This window comes from Patella vulgata, chromosome 1 (assembly GCF_932274485.2).
Source record: "Patella vulgata chromosome 1, xgPatVulg1.2, whole genome shotgun sequence".
Lineage (NCBI taxonomy): Eukaryota > Metazoa > Mollusca > Gastropoda > Patellidae > Patella > Patella vulgata.
In genome coordinates this window covers 25358093-25375651 of record NC_065879.2, presented here as the reverse complement: position 1 = coordinate 25375651, position 17559 = coordinate 25358093, and the positions used below count along the sequence as shown (strand labels likewise).

The 17559-nt window shown below is 38.8% G+C and overlaps 2 protein-coding genes across 3 annotated transcripts in view; both read left to right on the top strand.

Annotated features, from left to right (window-relative positions):
• Positions 1-17559, top strand: part of LOC126808829 (guanine nucleotide-binding protein G(i) subunit alpha) — a 50085-nt gene that overhangs the window by 18829 nt on the left and 13697 nt on the right. The window lies entirely within an intron of this gene.
• LOC126808823 (uncharacterized) lies at positions 214-11200 on the top strand. Of its 2 annotated transcripts, XM_050533809.2 has the most exons (6): positions 214-364; positions 3994-4468; positions 5797-6147; positions 6569-6731; positions 7741-7898; positions 8175-11200. In XM_050533809.2, the coding sequence occupies exons 2-6, from the start codon at positions 4048-4050 to the stop codon at positions 8447-8449; spliced, it is 1368 nt and encodes a 455-aa protein (XP_050389766.1). In that variant the 5' UTR covers positions 214-364; positions 3994-4047; the 3' UTR covers positions 8450-11200. The 2 variants fall into 2 exon arrangements, with proteins under 2 accessions (XP_050389766.1, XP_055958442.1); XM_056102467.1 differs by lacking the exons at positions 7741-7898; positions 8175-11200 and adding an exon at positions 7312-7453.

Genomic DNA, 17559 nt, shown 5'->3' with positions numbered 1-17559 from the left:
ATTTATTTCGTCAATTAGGGTGTATGTGGTGGGCGGGGCGGAAAATTTAAGGTTGGTACACCCCCTTGACATTTATAAATATTTTCAGGCATTTCATTTCGTAGTCAAAGCGCATTTGTGGTCTGTATCCAGTTGTTTAAATTATTTCCCTTGAAAATTTTCAAGGTGAAGGCTAAAAGCTGTCAATCATGAATACGTAAAGCTGTCCTATTGGCTACCTCGAAACGCTAAAAATAGGAAGGGAAATACCCTTTTCAGTAAACGCCATCTTTTTCCTGGTCACGATATTAAATATTTTGATAGTTATATCGGTCGTTTTGCGATTAATAGATCTATGCTGGTGTCAGAACCACCGTTGAATGTGGCAAGTATATGTTTGTTTGATTTTAAGATTGTATATGTAGAAAAGTGAACCCATCTGGGTAGACAAATCATAGGTCTATGCTATATATGGTTAGATATTTGCATGATCATAATAATAAGCATGATCAAACAAACATCATATTTATCGCGCAGATAATTTCTGTGATAGGAGTAGTATGGGGAAATATTTCCAGAGATAAATGTTGAGCCTTTGGTGTCTGTCCCTTTTATATATAGTTTAAATTATTGCAAAGGCGTCTTGTTGGCGACATCACACAATGTGGAAGCGGGCGTAGCTTAACCACGAAATATTAGTAGTAGCTAGAGCATTTTGATTGGATTACAATGATATTATGAAAATACTTTCTCGTCATTGTCGGATTTAGATGAAGAATGGCCCTAGTGCTAGACATCTGCACTTATGATCCCCTCACACCCCCATCCTCCACCTTCGGCGACGGATGTTTAATCTCGTTTTTTTTGCGGAAGGTCTGCATACGAAACCCTACGACCCGTGCGTGTAAAAACCCGTACCGCACAGCGGATTGTCACCTAGGCTTCAACTAGTTACTTTAGTAACGGATATTTATATCGCTTCGCTCTCTATCCGTTACTGCAATGGCGCATGCTAGCCTATTTTTCACCGTGTCAATCAGATTTCTTGGAGGTATAAAAGATCAACATCCAAGTTTTACTTTCGGATAGGCTGCTAGCTGCTGTTTGTGCGTATTTCCAGGATTTGTGTGGCTATCTTTAGATAATTCTAGCGTTCACAAAGCAAGCGTATGTATTATAAGGTCGGTGGGGCCGCGGTTAATTAATTGTTTGTTTCTCATGACCCAACCGCATGTCTGTTTTCCTCCGTAATAATTACGCACTTCCATAATTATTTGGTCAAATTTAGTGAGGTCCAAAATTTGTCCTTTAAAACTATATTTGTTTGCCTTTAAATATGAACAATGAATTGACGCATTAAAATCCACTATTTATCGCTGAACATCACACCGTAGGTGATAAGTAAAGTACTTAAAAGTAGGCTAGAATGTGAATGAGTCCATCCGCAAAACGGAAGTGATAAAGCCGTATCATATCTGTCATCCATACCAAGGAATGCCAGCTACAACATTCACCAAAGACCACATATATACTCTATAAGTCACTTGTCATTGGTAATCAAATTCACAGAAAGATATAAATGTCTTTTGATTCATTTACTGACTAGCAACGGTCCTAGAACTGGCGCCATGCGATAGCCTCGATCATGAGATACCGACTGGTTGACACTGCTTCACGCCCTTCACGGTATTTTATTAAAAACACTATATAAACAGTCTCAAAAGGACACAGAGATACAAATAAATGTAAACAGTTTGATTAAGATAGACAAAATAATAAAAGTATTTATATTATCATGATGCCTCTTGCTGAAGATGTGTTCAAAGTTGACGATAATTAACATACGGGCTATTTCCATGGCATTGGTACTATCTTCGCTCACAGCTATAGAGAAACGACCACGTGTGTAGTAAATTCTTTGACTGACTTGTTAAATAATCTAACTTATTTTGTATTTAAAATTCCAAGTGTATGCTTTTAATTATTTATGTCAGAACAAATCATTAACCAGTTTGGAACAGGTCATTTCGTAACCTGTCAAAGTTGGGAAGGTAGAAGCATATCACTAATATTTTAAACTGATTTATTATGATCAAGTCTTCCGATGTGCCCGGATACTGTGCAACGGATATTTTAATCTATAAATATTTAATAAATGTGAAGAAATCGCGGACACTGGTTACCGTTGGGTTGGGTTTCCAACGACCAAGTAACTGACATTAGTTATTGCTGAAATAGAAACAGCATTAAAGGAGCTAAATCGCTAATATTTGGGACCTAGGAATTGTCCCAAATGGGTCGCAACGCATATAATAATGTAATCTGATTGTATATAAACTGATTTACATTCAATTGTTTCCGTTTTGACTCTTAATTTCAAATCAGTTATGTGCAGCGAAATACGGCCTGTGTCTCAACCCTATAGCAATTTCTAGCGTCTGGTTATTCGAGTCTATTGAGCAGGTTTTCCAGTTGAATATGTCTAGCCTCGTTCTTTCTGGTCACTTGTTGCAAATGACGCTAAAACGCACTATGGTAGACGATTCGTGTACCAATGGTAAAATGTTTATTTTGTCTTAAATATTGGATATCAGAAGCCTGTCTTTTCCTGATAAGATCACCACATCAATGTTGATTTGAATTGACAAATAATTCGTATTTTCAACGTGTATGACTTTGGATGATATTGAGTTAGAGACTTAGCTACTTTAAACTAAAAAAAAAAATCATCTCAATAATTAATAATTACCGCATGTAGCATGTATATTTCACAAACTCAGGTCATGAGAAACTGACAATTAATTAACCGCGGCCTAAGCATCTTCTGATTAACTGCAGATGTGACCCAGATACTTTACTGACGTAATTCGGGTAGTTTGATAGAATGTTCAGGGCCTTTGTTGAGTTGGTTTTTTTTGGTTTGTTTTTTTTGTGTCCCCCGCCTATCGAAGAAAGCAGGGGACTATTAAAATGGGTTCGTCCGTCTGTCTGTCTGTCTGTCTGTCCGTCACAATAAGTCTCCTTCTAATTGAGCTAGAATGTTCAATTAGGTGTTTATTAGCAGCGATAAGCGATTGGTTTATGCTTTGGGACACGATAACTTTAGTTCTAATTAAGTGAGAGTGATGAAACGTGGTGTATAGTTTCATTACATCAATACCTTGACTAAGTTCGAAGATGAGCATTCTCGGCTTAGGGTAAGTAGAGATAAGCAATTTGATTGGTTGATGCTTTGGGACATGATAACTTTAGTTCTAATTAAGTGAGAGTGATGAAACTTGATGTATAGTTTCATTATATCAATACCTTGACTAAGTTCGACAATGAGCATTTTCTGATCAGGGTAAGCAGAGCGATAATCAATTTGATTGGTCGAGACTTTGGAACACAGTAACGCTCCTTCTTTTTGGGGTAGAATGTTCAAACTTGGTGTAGGCGTTCATTGGGTGAATGCCTTGATGGAGTTCGATGATGAACATTGTCTGCTTACAGTAAGCAGAGATAAGCAATCTGATTGGTTGATGCTTTGGGGCACGATAACTTTGAAGTGAGAGCCATGAAACTCCGAATATAGATTCATCATATCATTACCTTGACTAAGTTCGATGGTGAGAATTTTCTGATTAGGCTAAGGAGCGATAAGCAATTTGGTAGATCAAGACTTTGGAACACAACTCTGCTTTTAATTGAGGTACAATGTTTAAACTTGATGTAGATGTTCATTAGGTGAATGTCTTGACTGAGTTCAATGATTAACATTTCAAGCTGAAGCTAAGCAGAGCTAATCAATTTCATCGGTCAATGCTTTGGGACAAGATAATCTTGATTCTATAGGATAGAGAGTGTATAGTTTGATTGCTCGATACTTTTGAAAAAAAATCAATGTGCGATTAATTAATGTTTCATCTATTTATTTTGGGATTTCGTCGGGGGACATCAGCCTCACTGTTGGCTTGTTTTTTGGGGCTTTTTTGTTTTTTTTGGCTTTTTTTTACTTATTTTCTTTACGTTTAGATCACTGATTAAGAAATTTCAAAGAGTGACGTTATACAGCAGAACATTTTGAAAATGCAGCAAGAAGCTGTAACCATGTCTGATTTAACACCTGGTTACAACCTAAACCAAGGAGGTTTAAGCCCGTCAATAAAGATATTGCAAGACAAGGCAAGTCAGGGGCCGTTTGAATCAAAGCATGAATCTAAAGTTGAGAGCAATCCACCAAAATTAGGCACGAACGACGGCAGAAAGGAAGTAAAATCAAAGATTTTCGAGATGCCGATCAGGGAAGAAGTGAATGCTACGAATACGGAGCAAGTCGTTCCTAAACCGACAGAACCTATCAAGGAACGTTCGATTGATTTGAATAAAGAAAATGATGAATATAAAAGGTTAAAGTCTGAAAATCTCATTTTAAAACAAGAAATATCTAATCTGCAAGAGGAGATCAGAAAAGTGGAAAGGCGGATATATAATAGTATTCACCAACAAGGTAATGTGCCATTATCTTATTCGCTATCGTTAATAAAGTTTTTAAACTGAAGTAAAAAATCAATACAATAGATATAAAGTAGTCGTCGCAGGTAAATTCTGTGTGACAGTCTCTTATATAATAGAAGCTTTTCCCCAGTTCTATGGAACTACCTGAAAGGCAATTAGAATTTTTCCCAAAGAAATACAAACTTTTAGTTTTTATTCACGCATAACAAATGCCTTGATACACATCTCATTATAATCTATGGCATTTTTTGAGAGTAAGCGATCGTCACGATTATCAAGTTATTCTTACTTTTGAACATTTTAGTAGCGCAAGCAAATCTGGTGATCATTTTCGAGTCGCTCAATATTGAGATTTCAAACTTTCAGACAAGATAATTGAGCCATTGTCTTCACAATTTGGCATATCGACATTCCGTTCAGTTTTATTTGCTGGTTGTTTTCTCCACTTCATCTCAACGGACTAGACATTAAAAAAAACAAGAGTGTGGAATGGTTCTTCAAATCTTTAATACTGGAAACTTATAACAATTATTATGTACAAACACTTACAGGACCGCGTATAACCGACTAGTACCTACTAATCGGATAAACCTAAAAGACTAATGAATAAAACAATGGTAAATAAAACAATTAATAGATTAATCATAGAATCGGCATGTTCACGAGACAGGCCATATTGGCAGCTACTTTCTATATATAAATGTTTTATAAACAGTAAGGGTTTATAATAAATTAACATGTCATTAGCATCATATAACATTTCATCCTTGGCTAGTCGCCTTTTAATAGCACACACATAATTTTTTGAAGAAATATTATAGTTATTGTCCCGAGAGTTTAAATGAATTCAGTTTGAAGGATTTCAATTTTAAAGTTAATAATATTTTATGTTAAATATTCAAGATTTAAATCATAACAGCCAATAGCTATTACGTCAGCTATAGACTATTCATTGAAGTTAAACAATGGAGGGGACTAACAACTGGTCACTGACCAAACTCTATAAAAACTAATTATTGTTTTAGATTTCAACTTAGAAGCAATATTATATATTTTGTAGAACTTTATGTCAAATGCAGAGTAAGCTATGATTTAGAACTGATCGGATCTCTCTCTTTAATGTAAATATTTGTTGAATTGTCTATGTTTAATAAATCACATAGATCAGAAATAACGTGGTCACATATGCCATGCTAACAGGACACTTTGCAGTGCTTTGTTACACCCCCAAAATGTGTCTGTCGGATGTTACATTTCAGATTTCAGGTTTAATTTCAGATAAGTATTTTATATAGTACCTGTTCATATTTTCCATTTTAGGCTTTGACGATGAAGAGGAAATCGAAGCTGTTGTGGACCAATTCGGCTCTCAGCCACACACTGGAATCATGCCTAAAGAGTGTTACAATAGAATTCAACAACATTTGGATTTCCTTAGGGAGGATCTAGATCCCAAGCACTTATTGAAATCCCTGCTTTTGAGACACGTCATTAGCAAAGATGACGTAGGCACACTCAAATCTGCCCTACACAGCCGTGGAAGAAGGGCCTGTGCTGAAGTTTTGATATTTGTTATCTTAAGATGCACATTATCTGTTTATAAGCAGTTTTTGATTTGCTTAGAAGAAAATGGCTATTTTTCTGCCATGAAGAAATTAGAACCTGGATGCGGTAGGTTTCTTCAGTATTCTTAAAGATATATTATCACATTGATGTATAATCCTTGAGTGGCATTTAGCGATTGAGCACATTTATGTATTGATTTTTTTTATTGTTGAGTTCTACCATTAAGACATGTTGTCACTACGCCAGTGTCTAAAGAATGTTTCATTCCATTAAATAAATTAGGCTGATATAAAATATTCCTCGCGTCCTCTAAGAAACTTGATATTTAATGTTACAAATCCATTAATTGAAGATGAAAAAAACACTCTAAATGTTATTTGGGCCCAGCTATACTCGGCTAACCGGTTCCTAAAATGAAAAGTCTCTGGTATATTCATAAAGATATAATATATTGATCGTTAGTCAATTTTTTTATTGAAATGATAAACCCCTAAACTTAAACATTTTCTGTACTTTTAATTTCCAGAGTTCTATGAAGGAAAGATTAAGTTTTCTAATCAGAAACACCATTTTATTAAAAATCAGAAGAGTCCGGAGTATAAAGAGTGTGTTAAACGCTTTGAAGAGAATATAGAGAAGTTATACCAAACAATTCCAGGCGAACAAATTGTCGGTGTCAGGGACTTGACGTGAGTAACTCATTTCGTTATCGTACCCATTGTTGATTGTTGGTCGTTTGATTTGCATGAGCCAGTATGGCAATTTATCCATCGTTAATGGCATTGACGTCATTGGTTAATGATCTTAAAGAGCCCGGAAGCAGTGACAGGTGATGAAATATTTGTAATTGACGCTAAATCAAACTTTCATGTATATCTATCGTGTGTGATTTTATGTTATCACTAAACAACGACCGCCTGCCAATCAGTATCCAATTATTTCAAGGGAGTGTGACGCAGAAGCTTGAACAATAAATTTACAGGATTTTAAGTACGATTCGGACAGAAATAATAATTTGCGCCCACGTTCATCCCAACCATAAAAGCATTATTAAATTAAAGCATTATTCAAAATGTAGTAAAATGAAAATATTATGCAATTCAAGTTTTTCATGGAAACAGACATGCTGTCGAATATGGTCTGTGGTCCATCCCATCTTTTTAAATAAAGAATGAGCTTGTCTCTAAGTCAGACCACAGATTGTAAGAGGTTTTTTTTTTTTTCATTCATTTTGTTCCCAAAGTAAAGGTATGTTCCATTTGTTTACAGCAAAGGGTGTGTTGAGGTATCATTTCATGTGATATCATTAGGTGGTAAATCAAATGTTATCACTAAACAACGACCGCCTGCCAATCAGTATCCAATTATTTCAAGGGAGTGTGACGCAGAAGCTTGAACAATAAATTTACAGGATTTTAAGTACGATTCGGACAGAAATAATAATTTGCGCCCACGTTCATCCCAACCATAAAAGCATTATTAAATTAAAGCATTATTCAAAATGTAGTAAAATGAAAATATTATGCAATTCAAGTTTTTCATGGAAACAGACATGCTGTCGAATATGGTCTGTGGTCCATCCCATCTTTTTAAATAAAGAATGAGCTTGTCTCTAAATCAGACCACAGATTGTAAGAGGTTTTTTTTTGTTTCATTCATTTTGTTCCCAAAGTAAAGGTATGTTCCATTTGTTTACAGCAAAGGGTGTGTTGAGGTATCATTTCATTTGATATCATTAGGTGGTAAATCAAATGAAGAGGAACTGAGGCGTGTCTTGGAAGATGCTATAAAATCTGGTAAAATCGGTGATAATGCCGTTTCACCTGAGGGGTTTTCGTTCCAAAAGATTTCATCAGGTACTCTTTTAAGCATTAATCCAAACAAGATTAGAATATTTGTATATATACATGTGCCCTTTGGTTTGTTTATTCGGGAAAATTTTATCTTTAATCTTCAGCTGCGTCGACGATGGTTGAAAGGATCAATCTTCGGGACTGATCTTTATTTTCTAAATGTTTTAACAAGGTTTCTAGACGAAGAGTCTTTAATTTGTATAGTCGATGATTTTACTGGTAATATATATTTTCTTTGCTTGCAATGATTTTTAAATGCTTAATTTCTTCACTTAACAGATGAACTGACGGAGATGGGATTGACGAGTCAAAAGAAACAGACTATGGATGACCTGGAGAGGGAAATCGGCAAACTTGAAGCAGAAAATATCCGACTTAAGGTCGATCTTAATCATACCAAGACAGAAAATCATGATTTGAAAGAGGAAATAGAAAAACTTAGACGCTTCAAAGAAGAGAATAAGAAGTTGCGGGCACAACTAGCAGATGCCCAGAGATTGGAAGAAGAGAACAGGAAACTAAAAGAACGAATTGAACAATTAGAACGAAAATAAACATGCTAAAGATGATAGGATAACGTATTAAATTAGATACCAACATAACAATCCCGTAGCCTGCTAGCTGGCTGCGGAGGGGCAGTGAACTTTTTAGAGTGGTGGTCCAGGGGTCTTCCCCCGGAAAATTTTGGAAATTGGACGACCGCAAACGCGTTTTCTAGTCCAGAAAATCGTTCTCTAGCAAACTCTGAACAAAATATACTAACACAGAGATCATTGCTACTATAGCTGAGTAATACAGGTTTCCTGAATCGGAAGTGACGAACGCCAAAGGAAAATACGAGTCATCCCTCTATATAACTGATTGAAGTGACGAGTGATAACAGATACATGGGCGAATTGCTGCTCAATAATAATTCCTTCCAAGATCAAAAGTTGTTGTGTGAGACTGAGAGGATATCTGACAATTCACAAAAATAATTGACTGCCACTAGATAAGAGAACACGAAATAAAAAGTCCGTGCATTACCGTGTTTTTATAAGGTATAGAATGAATATAAACAAGGGAATGTACGGACTATTTCTATTTTTCTCGTGTTCTCTTATCTAATGGCATTCAATTACTTTATTGAATTGTCAGGTATCCTGTTACAGTCCCATATAACAACTTTTGATCTTCGAAGGAATTATTAGTGAGCAGAAATTGCCGTGTATCTGTCACATCAGTCAGTTATATAGAGGGATGACTCGTGTTTTCCTTTGGCGTTCGTCACTTCCGATTAAGGAAACCTGTATTACTTAGCTATCGTAGCAATGACCTCTGTGTTAAAATTATATTTGGAAGGTGTTTAACCAGCTCTATCACATGTGATAATGACTGGCACCAATATTGTCCTTGAAGTATGTCTTAAAATAAACCGATTACATTTCTTGTTTCACTTTGCCAATTTGTATATATAGTCTAATTCTATAGTAATTGACAATATGTCATTTCCATGAAAATATGTTTTTGTACCCCACCTTTCGAAGAAAGCAGGGGACTACTAAAATGGGTCTGTTTGTCTGCCTGACTGTCTGTCCGTCACACTTTTTGCGACACAATAACTCTCCTTCTAATTAAGCTAGAATGTTCAAACTCTGTGTAGGTGTTTAATAGGCCACTGCCTTGATGAAGTTCGAAGATGAGTATTTTCTGCTTAGGGTAAGCAGAGATAAGCAATTTGATTGATTGATGCTTTGGAACACGATAACTTTAGTTCTAATTAAGTGAGTGATGAAACTTGGTGTATAGTTTCATTACATCAATACCATGACCTAGTTCGATAATGATCATTTTCTGCTTAGGGTAAGCAGGGCGATAAGCAATTGGCTTGGTCGAGACTTTGGAACACAATAACTCTCCTTCTAATTGTGCTAGAATGTTCACACGTAGTGTGGGCGTTTATTAGGTGAATGTCGTGAAGGAGTTTAAAGATGAGCATTGTCTGCTTACGAGAATCAGAGAAAAGAATTTCATTGGTTGATGCTTTAGGACACGATAACTTTGGTTATAATTAAGTGAGAGTGATGAAACTTCATGTATAGTTCTATCAAATCAATACCTTGACTAAGTTCGATAATGGGCATTTTCGGCAATAAGCATGGCAATAAGCAATTTGATTGATCGAGTTTTGATCTGATTGGCCAAGACTTTCGAACACAAGAACTCTCATAGAATGTTCAACTTGTAATATTAGGTGAACCGTCTTCATTAGCCTAGTTCGGAGCAGAACAGTAGGACGTTAAACCCATTTCATTTCTATTAGCTGAACACCTCGACAGAGTTCGATCAGGCAATTTACCACTAATTCTAAGCAGAGATAAGCAATTTGAGTGGTTGAGACTTTGGAACACGTATAACTCCGGGTCTAATTGCATGAGAGGGATGAAACTCAGAGTATAGATTCATTTTATCATTATCTTGACTAAGTTCGATGATGAAAATTCTCTCCTTAGGCAAAGGAGCGGTAAGCAATGTGATTGATCAAGACTTTAGAACATAACAACTCTGCTTTGAGGTAGAATGTTTAAGCTGGACGTATATGTTCATTTGGTGAATGTTTTGACTGATTTCAGTGATTACATTTACCGCTAAAGCTAAGCAGAGCTAAGCAATTTCAATAGGTCGATGCTTTGGGACAAGATAACTTTGATTTTAACTGATAGAGAGTGGTGAAACTTCGTGTATAGTTGATATTCAGTTTGATTGCACGATACTTTTGAAAAAGATAAACGTGCAGTTAATTAATATCTGTCATCTGTTTATTTCGGGATTTCGGCGGCGGATATCAGCCTCGCTGTTGGATTGTTTACCTTTTCTTTTTTTGCCGATAATCATCGAGATATCGTTTCTCATTCCAATCTAGTTGTACATACTCGTCACCCCATCCGTTCATGGTTTCTTGTGACCACTTTACAGGTCAGCTTTCCTAATGATTTTTTTTCAGATTTACAGAGTTTGTTCATTGGATGATATTAGGGAAATTCAGAATCGGTCTCAAATACCGATGATATCACCCAATTTTATTGCAAATTCAATAAACATCGTAAATGTTTTACAGCACGGTATTCTCTGTGGAATAGAACTGAAGAGGGATTAAACATTAGAGTATAAAGAGTAGTTGTCTATTTATTTATGTTTTGGGGGTTCTTTGTTTAAACGCGATACAGGCCAAATTCTTTTATTTTCCTGTTAAATTTGTTTACGCCCACATTAATTAATATGAATGTTCATTGTCGTCATTTTTAAATAAAACAATAAATAAATTAGCTGTTGTGATATTTGTATATATCCCGTGTAGTATACGTTTCAGAATAAATGTTGATTATTTAAAGGGTTATCCTCAGGCATAGCTGTGACTGGTATACTTTGCGATGAAGATCTCCTGACTAGATTAACATTACCCTCACTCACAAACCATAGTCCTCCTAAAAAGCATGTCAGTGTACATTCCTTTCAAGTGTTGGGGAACGCATCACTGGTTGTTGAAATTTGAAACAATGTGAGCTGTAGTAGGGCCGATGTCCAAGTAATATTGTGTTCTACAAGAAATAGACCCATGGAAACTGTGTTCTGGATCTGTGTTGTCAACAGAATTTGTCTACATCTAAATAATAAATAATTTATTTGTTAATCATTATATATTTGACTTTTCTAATTGCGATATATACATTTAAAGATATATTAGTTAAGAGCTAAATCTCTGCCCATTGCAAGTATTTCTTTAGGTTTCAGATGTTATAGAAATTATTAATTAGACCTTTATTTACATGGCAAGCTCAAAATCAACTATGTAGACCCTCAGATGACTTAGATACAGCTTGGATTTAAACAGTTGTCCATTTAATAATTAAATCAATAAATGGATGACCAAGCTTACGTATACCGTTAATTACTGGCGTCACTACTGGAGACTCGATGAAAGGTCTGCCAATCGAGCGTACCGTAGCCATTGAGAATGTTACTTGGTAATCGAGAATTTGTGGGTGGAGTTACCGTCTGTCAATCAAACGATCGTCAATTCTTGGAGACGGTGCGGAGACAGTTGATGCCTATTTCTAATCCAAACTTCCAAGAGTGACAATTTCGTTCAGAATAAAAGTATTTTGACTGAAATTTTCAATATTTTCTTTTTTCGTCATCTATTTGTGAATTATTATAGCAATAATGGCCAACTCTCTATTGAACTCTTAACTAATGTATCTTTAAACGGTGATTTTATGCTAAAAAACAGATTGTTCAGGATTATCGCCGTTTTTCTCTCTTCTTTTCTTACAAACTCATCTGACGTACATGGCACCCAACATAGCACTTCCGGTTATACCAAGTCCAGTTGTACCCAAAAATACCGCGTCATAGGTTCCTGTGATATCTTTGATGAGACCTGCAATAAATGATTAACAAACACGACAATGAACTATGGAGTCCGACGATTCAACATGTAAATATACACGAATTAAAAACAATTTTAAGTGCATGTACTTGAAATATATGAAATACTGTCGGAATGAGTGTACATGTGTACTTTAAAACAATAGGTTTTGTCCACCCGTCTTTTGTAGAAATAAGGGAACTATTAAAAAGGGTTCGCCAATCTGTCTGTTCTTTTGTCTGTCTGTCCGTCCGACCATTTGGAATACAGTAAGTCTGCTTCCAATTGAGGTAGAATGTTCAAACTTGTTGTTAGTTGTTCTTTAGATGCATGTTTTGGCTAGGTAGTGCGATGATGAGCATTTTACGAGTGGGCTTAGATAAGCATGCAACAGTGGTTCAGAATACTTAAAACTTGATCGTTTATCTTCCCGACTCCTACCTTTTTCTCGTCGCCATGCGATAACTGTAGAATGTTGGGGCATTTTTTGGGCACGCAATTCGACATATTCAGTGTAGAAAAGTAGGTATGAAAATTCTGAAAAAATCCCCACAACCTTATAAAAACGGGCAAAAACAGATTGTTACCCTTCTGGCCCTCTCGCAGAATAAAACATAAACATAGCCGTCAAAATAGATTACGCGAACGGGTTTCAAATGAAAAAAAACCCAGCCTGCTGTAGGACCACCTATTAATCCACCAATCCTACCAATCAAATTACAATAACCAATAGCATTCGTGTATCTCTTTGGTCCAGAGAGTTCTAATAACATGACAGGATACGAAACTATGGCCATACCCCAGAATAAACCATACACAATAGTTGTCACCATTAGTTCCGAATAGGTCGAAGCGATAACGAAGACTGACACTGTTGCCGATACTATACTTAAATACAGAGACCACTGTCCAACTCGAGCACATTTTAAAAATGGCGTAAGGAACATAATGATGATTCTTCCGGCGACGTTCGAGAAACCATTAATGGACAGCAGAAAAGAGCCCGTTTCTACATCAAAACCCTTTCCTCTCACCATATCCACAAAGAAAACATTTACAGTCGGTAGAAGAGTATTCATCAGAAACACGCAGAATACTAGCACAAGGTACAATGGCTTCCGAAACAGAGAACAGTTAAACATCTCCTTCAAATTAGCCGTTTGTTCTAGTTTGTTACAAAATCGACGCTTAACAATGTAATTAAGATATCCTACTGGAAAACAGTTCAGCAACAAACCACCGTAGATGAGAATCACGCCCCTCCAGCTGTATATGTCAACTAGCTTACTTGTCATGATGGGAAAAATAACTCCTCCTATACCAGGACAAATAGATGTTACAGTTATCATGGTAAGTCGATGTTTACCGTACATATTACCTCCTGCAGATGTAAAAGGTAGAAGAAATGGTACAGTAAGCCCAATACCTGAAAAGCCCAAAACGAAACCTTTGTGGATTAATTAAAGACATGTTTTCCTAGTCCGTCACATGGCCTTGTTTAGAACCAGCCAAACAGGTTAGTTTACCGAACATATTACCTCCTGCAGATGTAAAAGGTAGAAAAAATGGTACGGTAAGCCCAATACCTGAAAAGCCCAAAACGAAACCTTTGTGGATTAATTAAAGACATGTTTTCCTAGTCCGTCACATGGCTTTGTTTAGAACCAGCCAAACAGGTTCTACCCGCAAGCCTACATGCACAGTCGGATTTAGAGTTGTGAGTCCACCCGTTTGTGTATTCTTACAAAAGGAAGATAATGACGACAGATACCTTGACCCATTTTTAGGGGTAAAATACTAGGTGAGTAGTTAGGGAGGCTGTACAGCCATTTTTTTTGCGCGTGCGTGGGCGCATGCGCGTGCATGGATGTGCGTGCACGTGACCTTGCAGGTGCGTGACCTTGCACTGAATGACCCCGTGACCTAATTCGTCATGACCTTGCACTGAGTGACCCCTTGCACGTGCAGTGACCTAGTTTGAGAAAGAGAGGGCGCGCGCGCGCGGGAAGAGAGAGAGAGAGAGAGAGAGAGAGAGAGCAGAAGGGAGAAGAAGAAGAGAGAAGGAGAAGAAGAAGGAGGGGAAGGAAGACCAAAAGAAGGGGAGACAACTCTTTTACATTGATTAAGTTGGCCCTGAAAAGGGCCGTTGGCCTCACTAGAACGTGAGGGTTCCTTAACAGGAACACTTCGGCTTTTCCGCCAAATACCTTGGCCGCTTCTGGCATTTGAGATGATGTTTCGACCTCTTATGATAGGTATTGGAAACATCTACGCCACACCAGTAGCAGACAAGGTAATCGACATCCGGCCGATTACCCCTAAACATGGGGTAATACCCCCCACAAGTCTTACAAAAGCGATGATCGTTTGAAATTCGATCCATTTTGCTAATGACATCTCTGGCTTTGACACTCCTATTTATAGCTCGGGAGGGGACGAGTCTAAGGTGTTGGGACGATACCATTTTTCACCAATCAGAATAGCATGACGTCACAAAAAACCATGACGTCACGAAAAAAACAGACACGTGATATGTTGTCGACATTTTATTGAACAAAACTTTTTATCATGACAAATCAAACTTACAAAAAAACATATTTACAGAGCAAAAAAGCATCGACATCGTTGACCCTTCTTCTGTTCCTGTTGCAAGTTGGGAAAATGATCCCTAGCCCATTGTTCGACGAGTATATCGTTTACACGATACACGCGACCGAAAACGGAAAGGGGATATGGGGAAGGAACGTGAAATCGATGACACAGAAAATACAAGCAATAATGTCCGCACACGACACTGTCGAGTCCTTGAATCCATCTGGGTTGGTAGTCGAGTCGTTGATCTTGAACGAAACGTCGAAAGGCGTCTCCATAGATATCAGGGGGGCTACCATAGGAATCAAAGAAGGTGACGTGATTTGGCCCTTCACACACAAACACGGTCCAATGTTTGCCCGGTTGGTCTTCGTCGTCCGTGTTGATGACGTAGGCTTTGGGGTACGAGGTCGGGTGCAGTATATCCAGGTGATTACGAGCCCACACGCCTCCGAAAATGGGAGCGGGGAGATGTTTTTTTAAAGCTCGTGTCAGTTGTCGGTTGGAGAGAGCCTCACCAATCGGTGATGATTTTCCGTAAGTGGTCGATTTCCAAGACATTGTCGTATTCGGCAAACAGAACAAGACTGAGGTGATTTGTCGGGGCCGCACCGAACTTGAGTTCCAAATTCAGTGCACCTGTCTCTTTCACATGAAAGTAGTTACCGTCGGCTCCGTGGTCGTTGGTCAAATCAAAACAATACAGGTTGTACCCATTAATATAGTCGTGGAAAGGGAGGTCCAGGTCTTCTCTGGTGTTTAAGACGGCCACCCTTTTCATCAAATCCAGGTAGGGTGCGATGGCTTGTCGCTGGGGAAAGTTCACGTCGTATTCGCTCACGATTTCCCCGTGCTTGGTCAGCTTGATATTTTCCAATTGATTGTGTTCGAAATGGAACGGATTTCTGTTTTTTCTTCCGTCATAGGCCGTATTGCGCACCAACCCCACGATCAGTCTCTTCGGCAAGATTTCCTTGTCGAACAGATTACCTAGGATGTGATGAGTGCGGTTGTCGGGAATGACCATGTCTCGGACCACCACGCGATTCACCGGATACTTGGCATTGGACGATAGAAGTTGCTGTTCGATGCGTGTCCGGGTACTGGGATTCAGTGTGACGAACGGGATATTCAGGTAGGCTTTGGTGAATTCGACTTTGTAGTCTTCTGCATCGTTGCCTTCGCCGTACATCAGAAAAAATTTCGGGGATTGTTTTTCCAATTTCAATCGCACGTCCACACCGCTAAGCAGATACCGATCTTGTAGACACATGTCCAAGTGTAGACGTGACTGCAGTTCAAAGGTGCGACTGCCAGCGATGGCTTTCTGACGTTGTTCCAATCCTTTGTTACTCGGCGCCTGTCGTACACCGTCCACCGTGGTGGCGACGGATCTCGTGGAATCGAACTGACCGGCTGTGTCTTTTTCCCACATGACTTGTTTCGACAGGTGATCGTTCTTGGCTCCCTTACCGAAACTCAACAAATTCTCCAAGTAAGCCCGGTAGGCATAGTTTGGCAGAGAAGTGGTGACCAAGGTTTCGGCAGCTGTTCCCAAGCGTAATTTGACGTCTTTGAACAACGAATGAAACAGGTTGTTAACGGGTGCGACTTGACTGTCCGCATCCAGGTCACTCCCGTCGTTCTTGGTCACCTTCAGGGCCAGGTGCAGCGTCATGTTGGCCAAATCCATGTAATCTTTGGTGTGATTGGAAATATGAAATTCGATGGGTCCGTCGTGGTTCAAGTCGGGTGTCAACGGATACTTTCTGATATTGGTCACTTTGTGTATGGCCGTCTGCGTGTCGGGTACGCTGAACAAATTCTGCAATTCGTCTCGCGCACAGGGACAGGAATCATTGCGCATTACCTGCGTAGCCATGATCGAAGATATCTAATTTGCGTCGTTTGTGAGAAGTGACCTGTGTCTTCTTCTTCCTCTTTGGACGATGTGAAGTGGACGGGGATGGCGAGGGGTCTTTTATAGGTTCCAGGTGGGCGACCACGTTCTTGAGTGTGTCGGACATCGTGTTGGACACCGCGGGCCGAAGCGTGTCCTGAGCGACTTTCTTCCAGTTCCATTTTTCCCGACCGCTGACGGCGTCGAGCACGCTCTGTCCCACTTTGGGTAACACTTGGGCCACATTCTTTTTCACGGCCGCTTTGCCGGCCGACCACAGAGTCTTTCCCACGGATTTGACGGCATTCAACAATCCCGACCATCGCCCGGCACCCCGTTGTCGCAGAATTCCCCCTCTGTACACTACCAGTCCGGCCCCTCGCTGTCTGAGCACTCCACTTTTGTACACTTGAATCATCGTCGGCGACGGAAATGAAGTTGGACCACCACCTTACCGTCGAGAAATGGCACGGCGTTTCCCGTTCCGTTCCTTATATAGAGACCAATGGAGTTTAGTCGACTGTACTTCAGTGGTAAGTATTGAATCCTGGCGGGACGATGATACAATCGTCGACTGGGAATCACGTCCAACAGGGGAGCCTGCATGTTGCCCACAATCTGAGGTGCAATAATGTCCGTGTACACGTAAAACAGATCGTAATGGATTTGAAGATTTGGGGTGTGGTGAGCGTAGTAAGGCAGGAGACTTTGGCCATCGTCGCCGGTCATTATTATGGACTGCAGGGGAATCACCATTTCGTTTC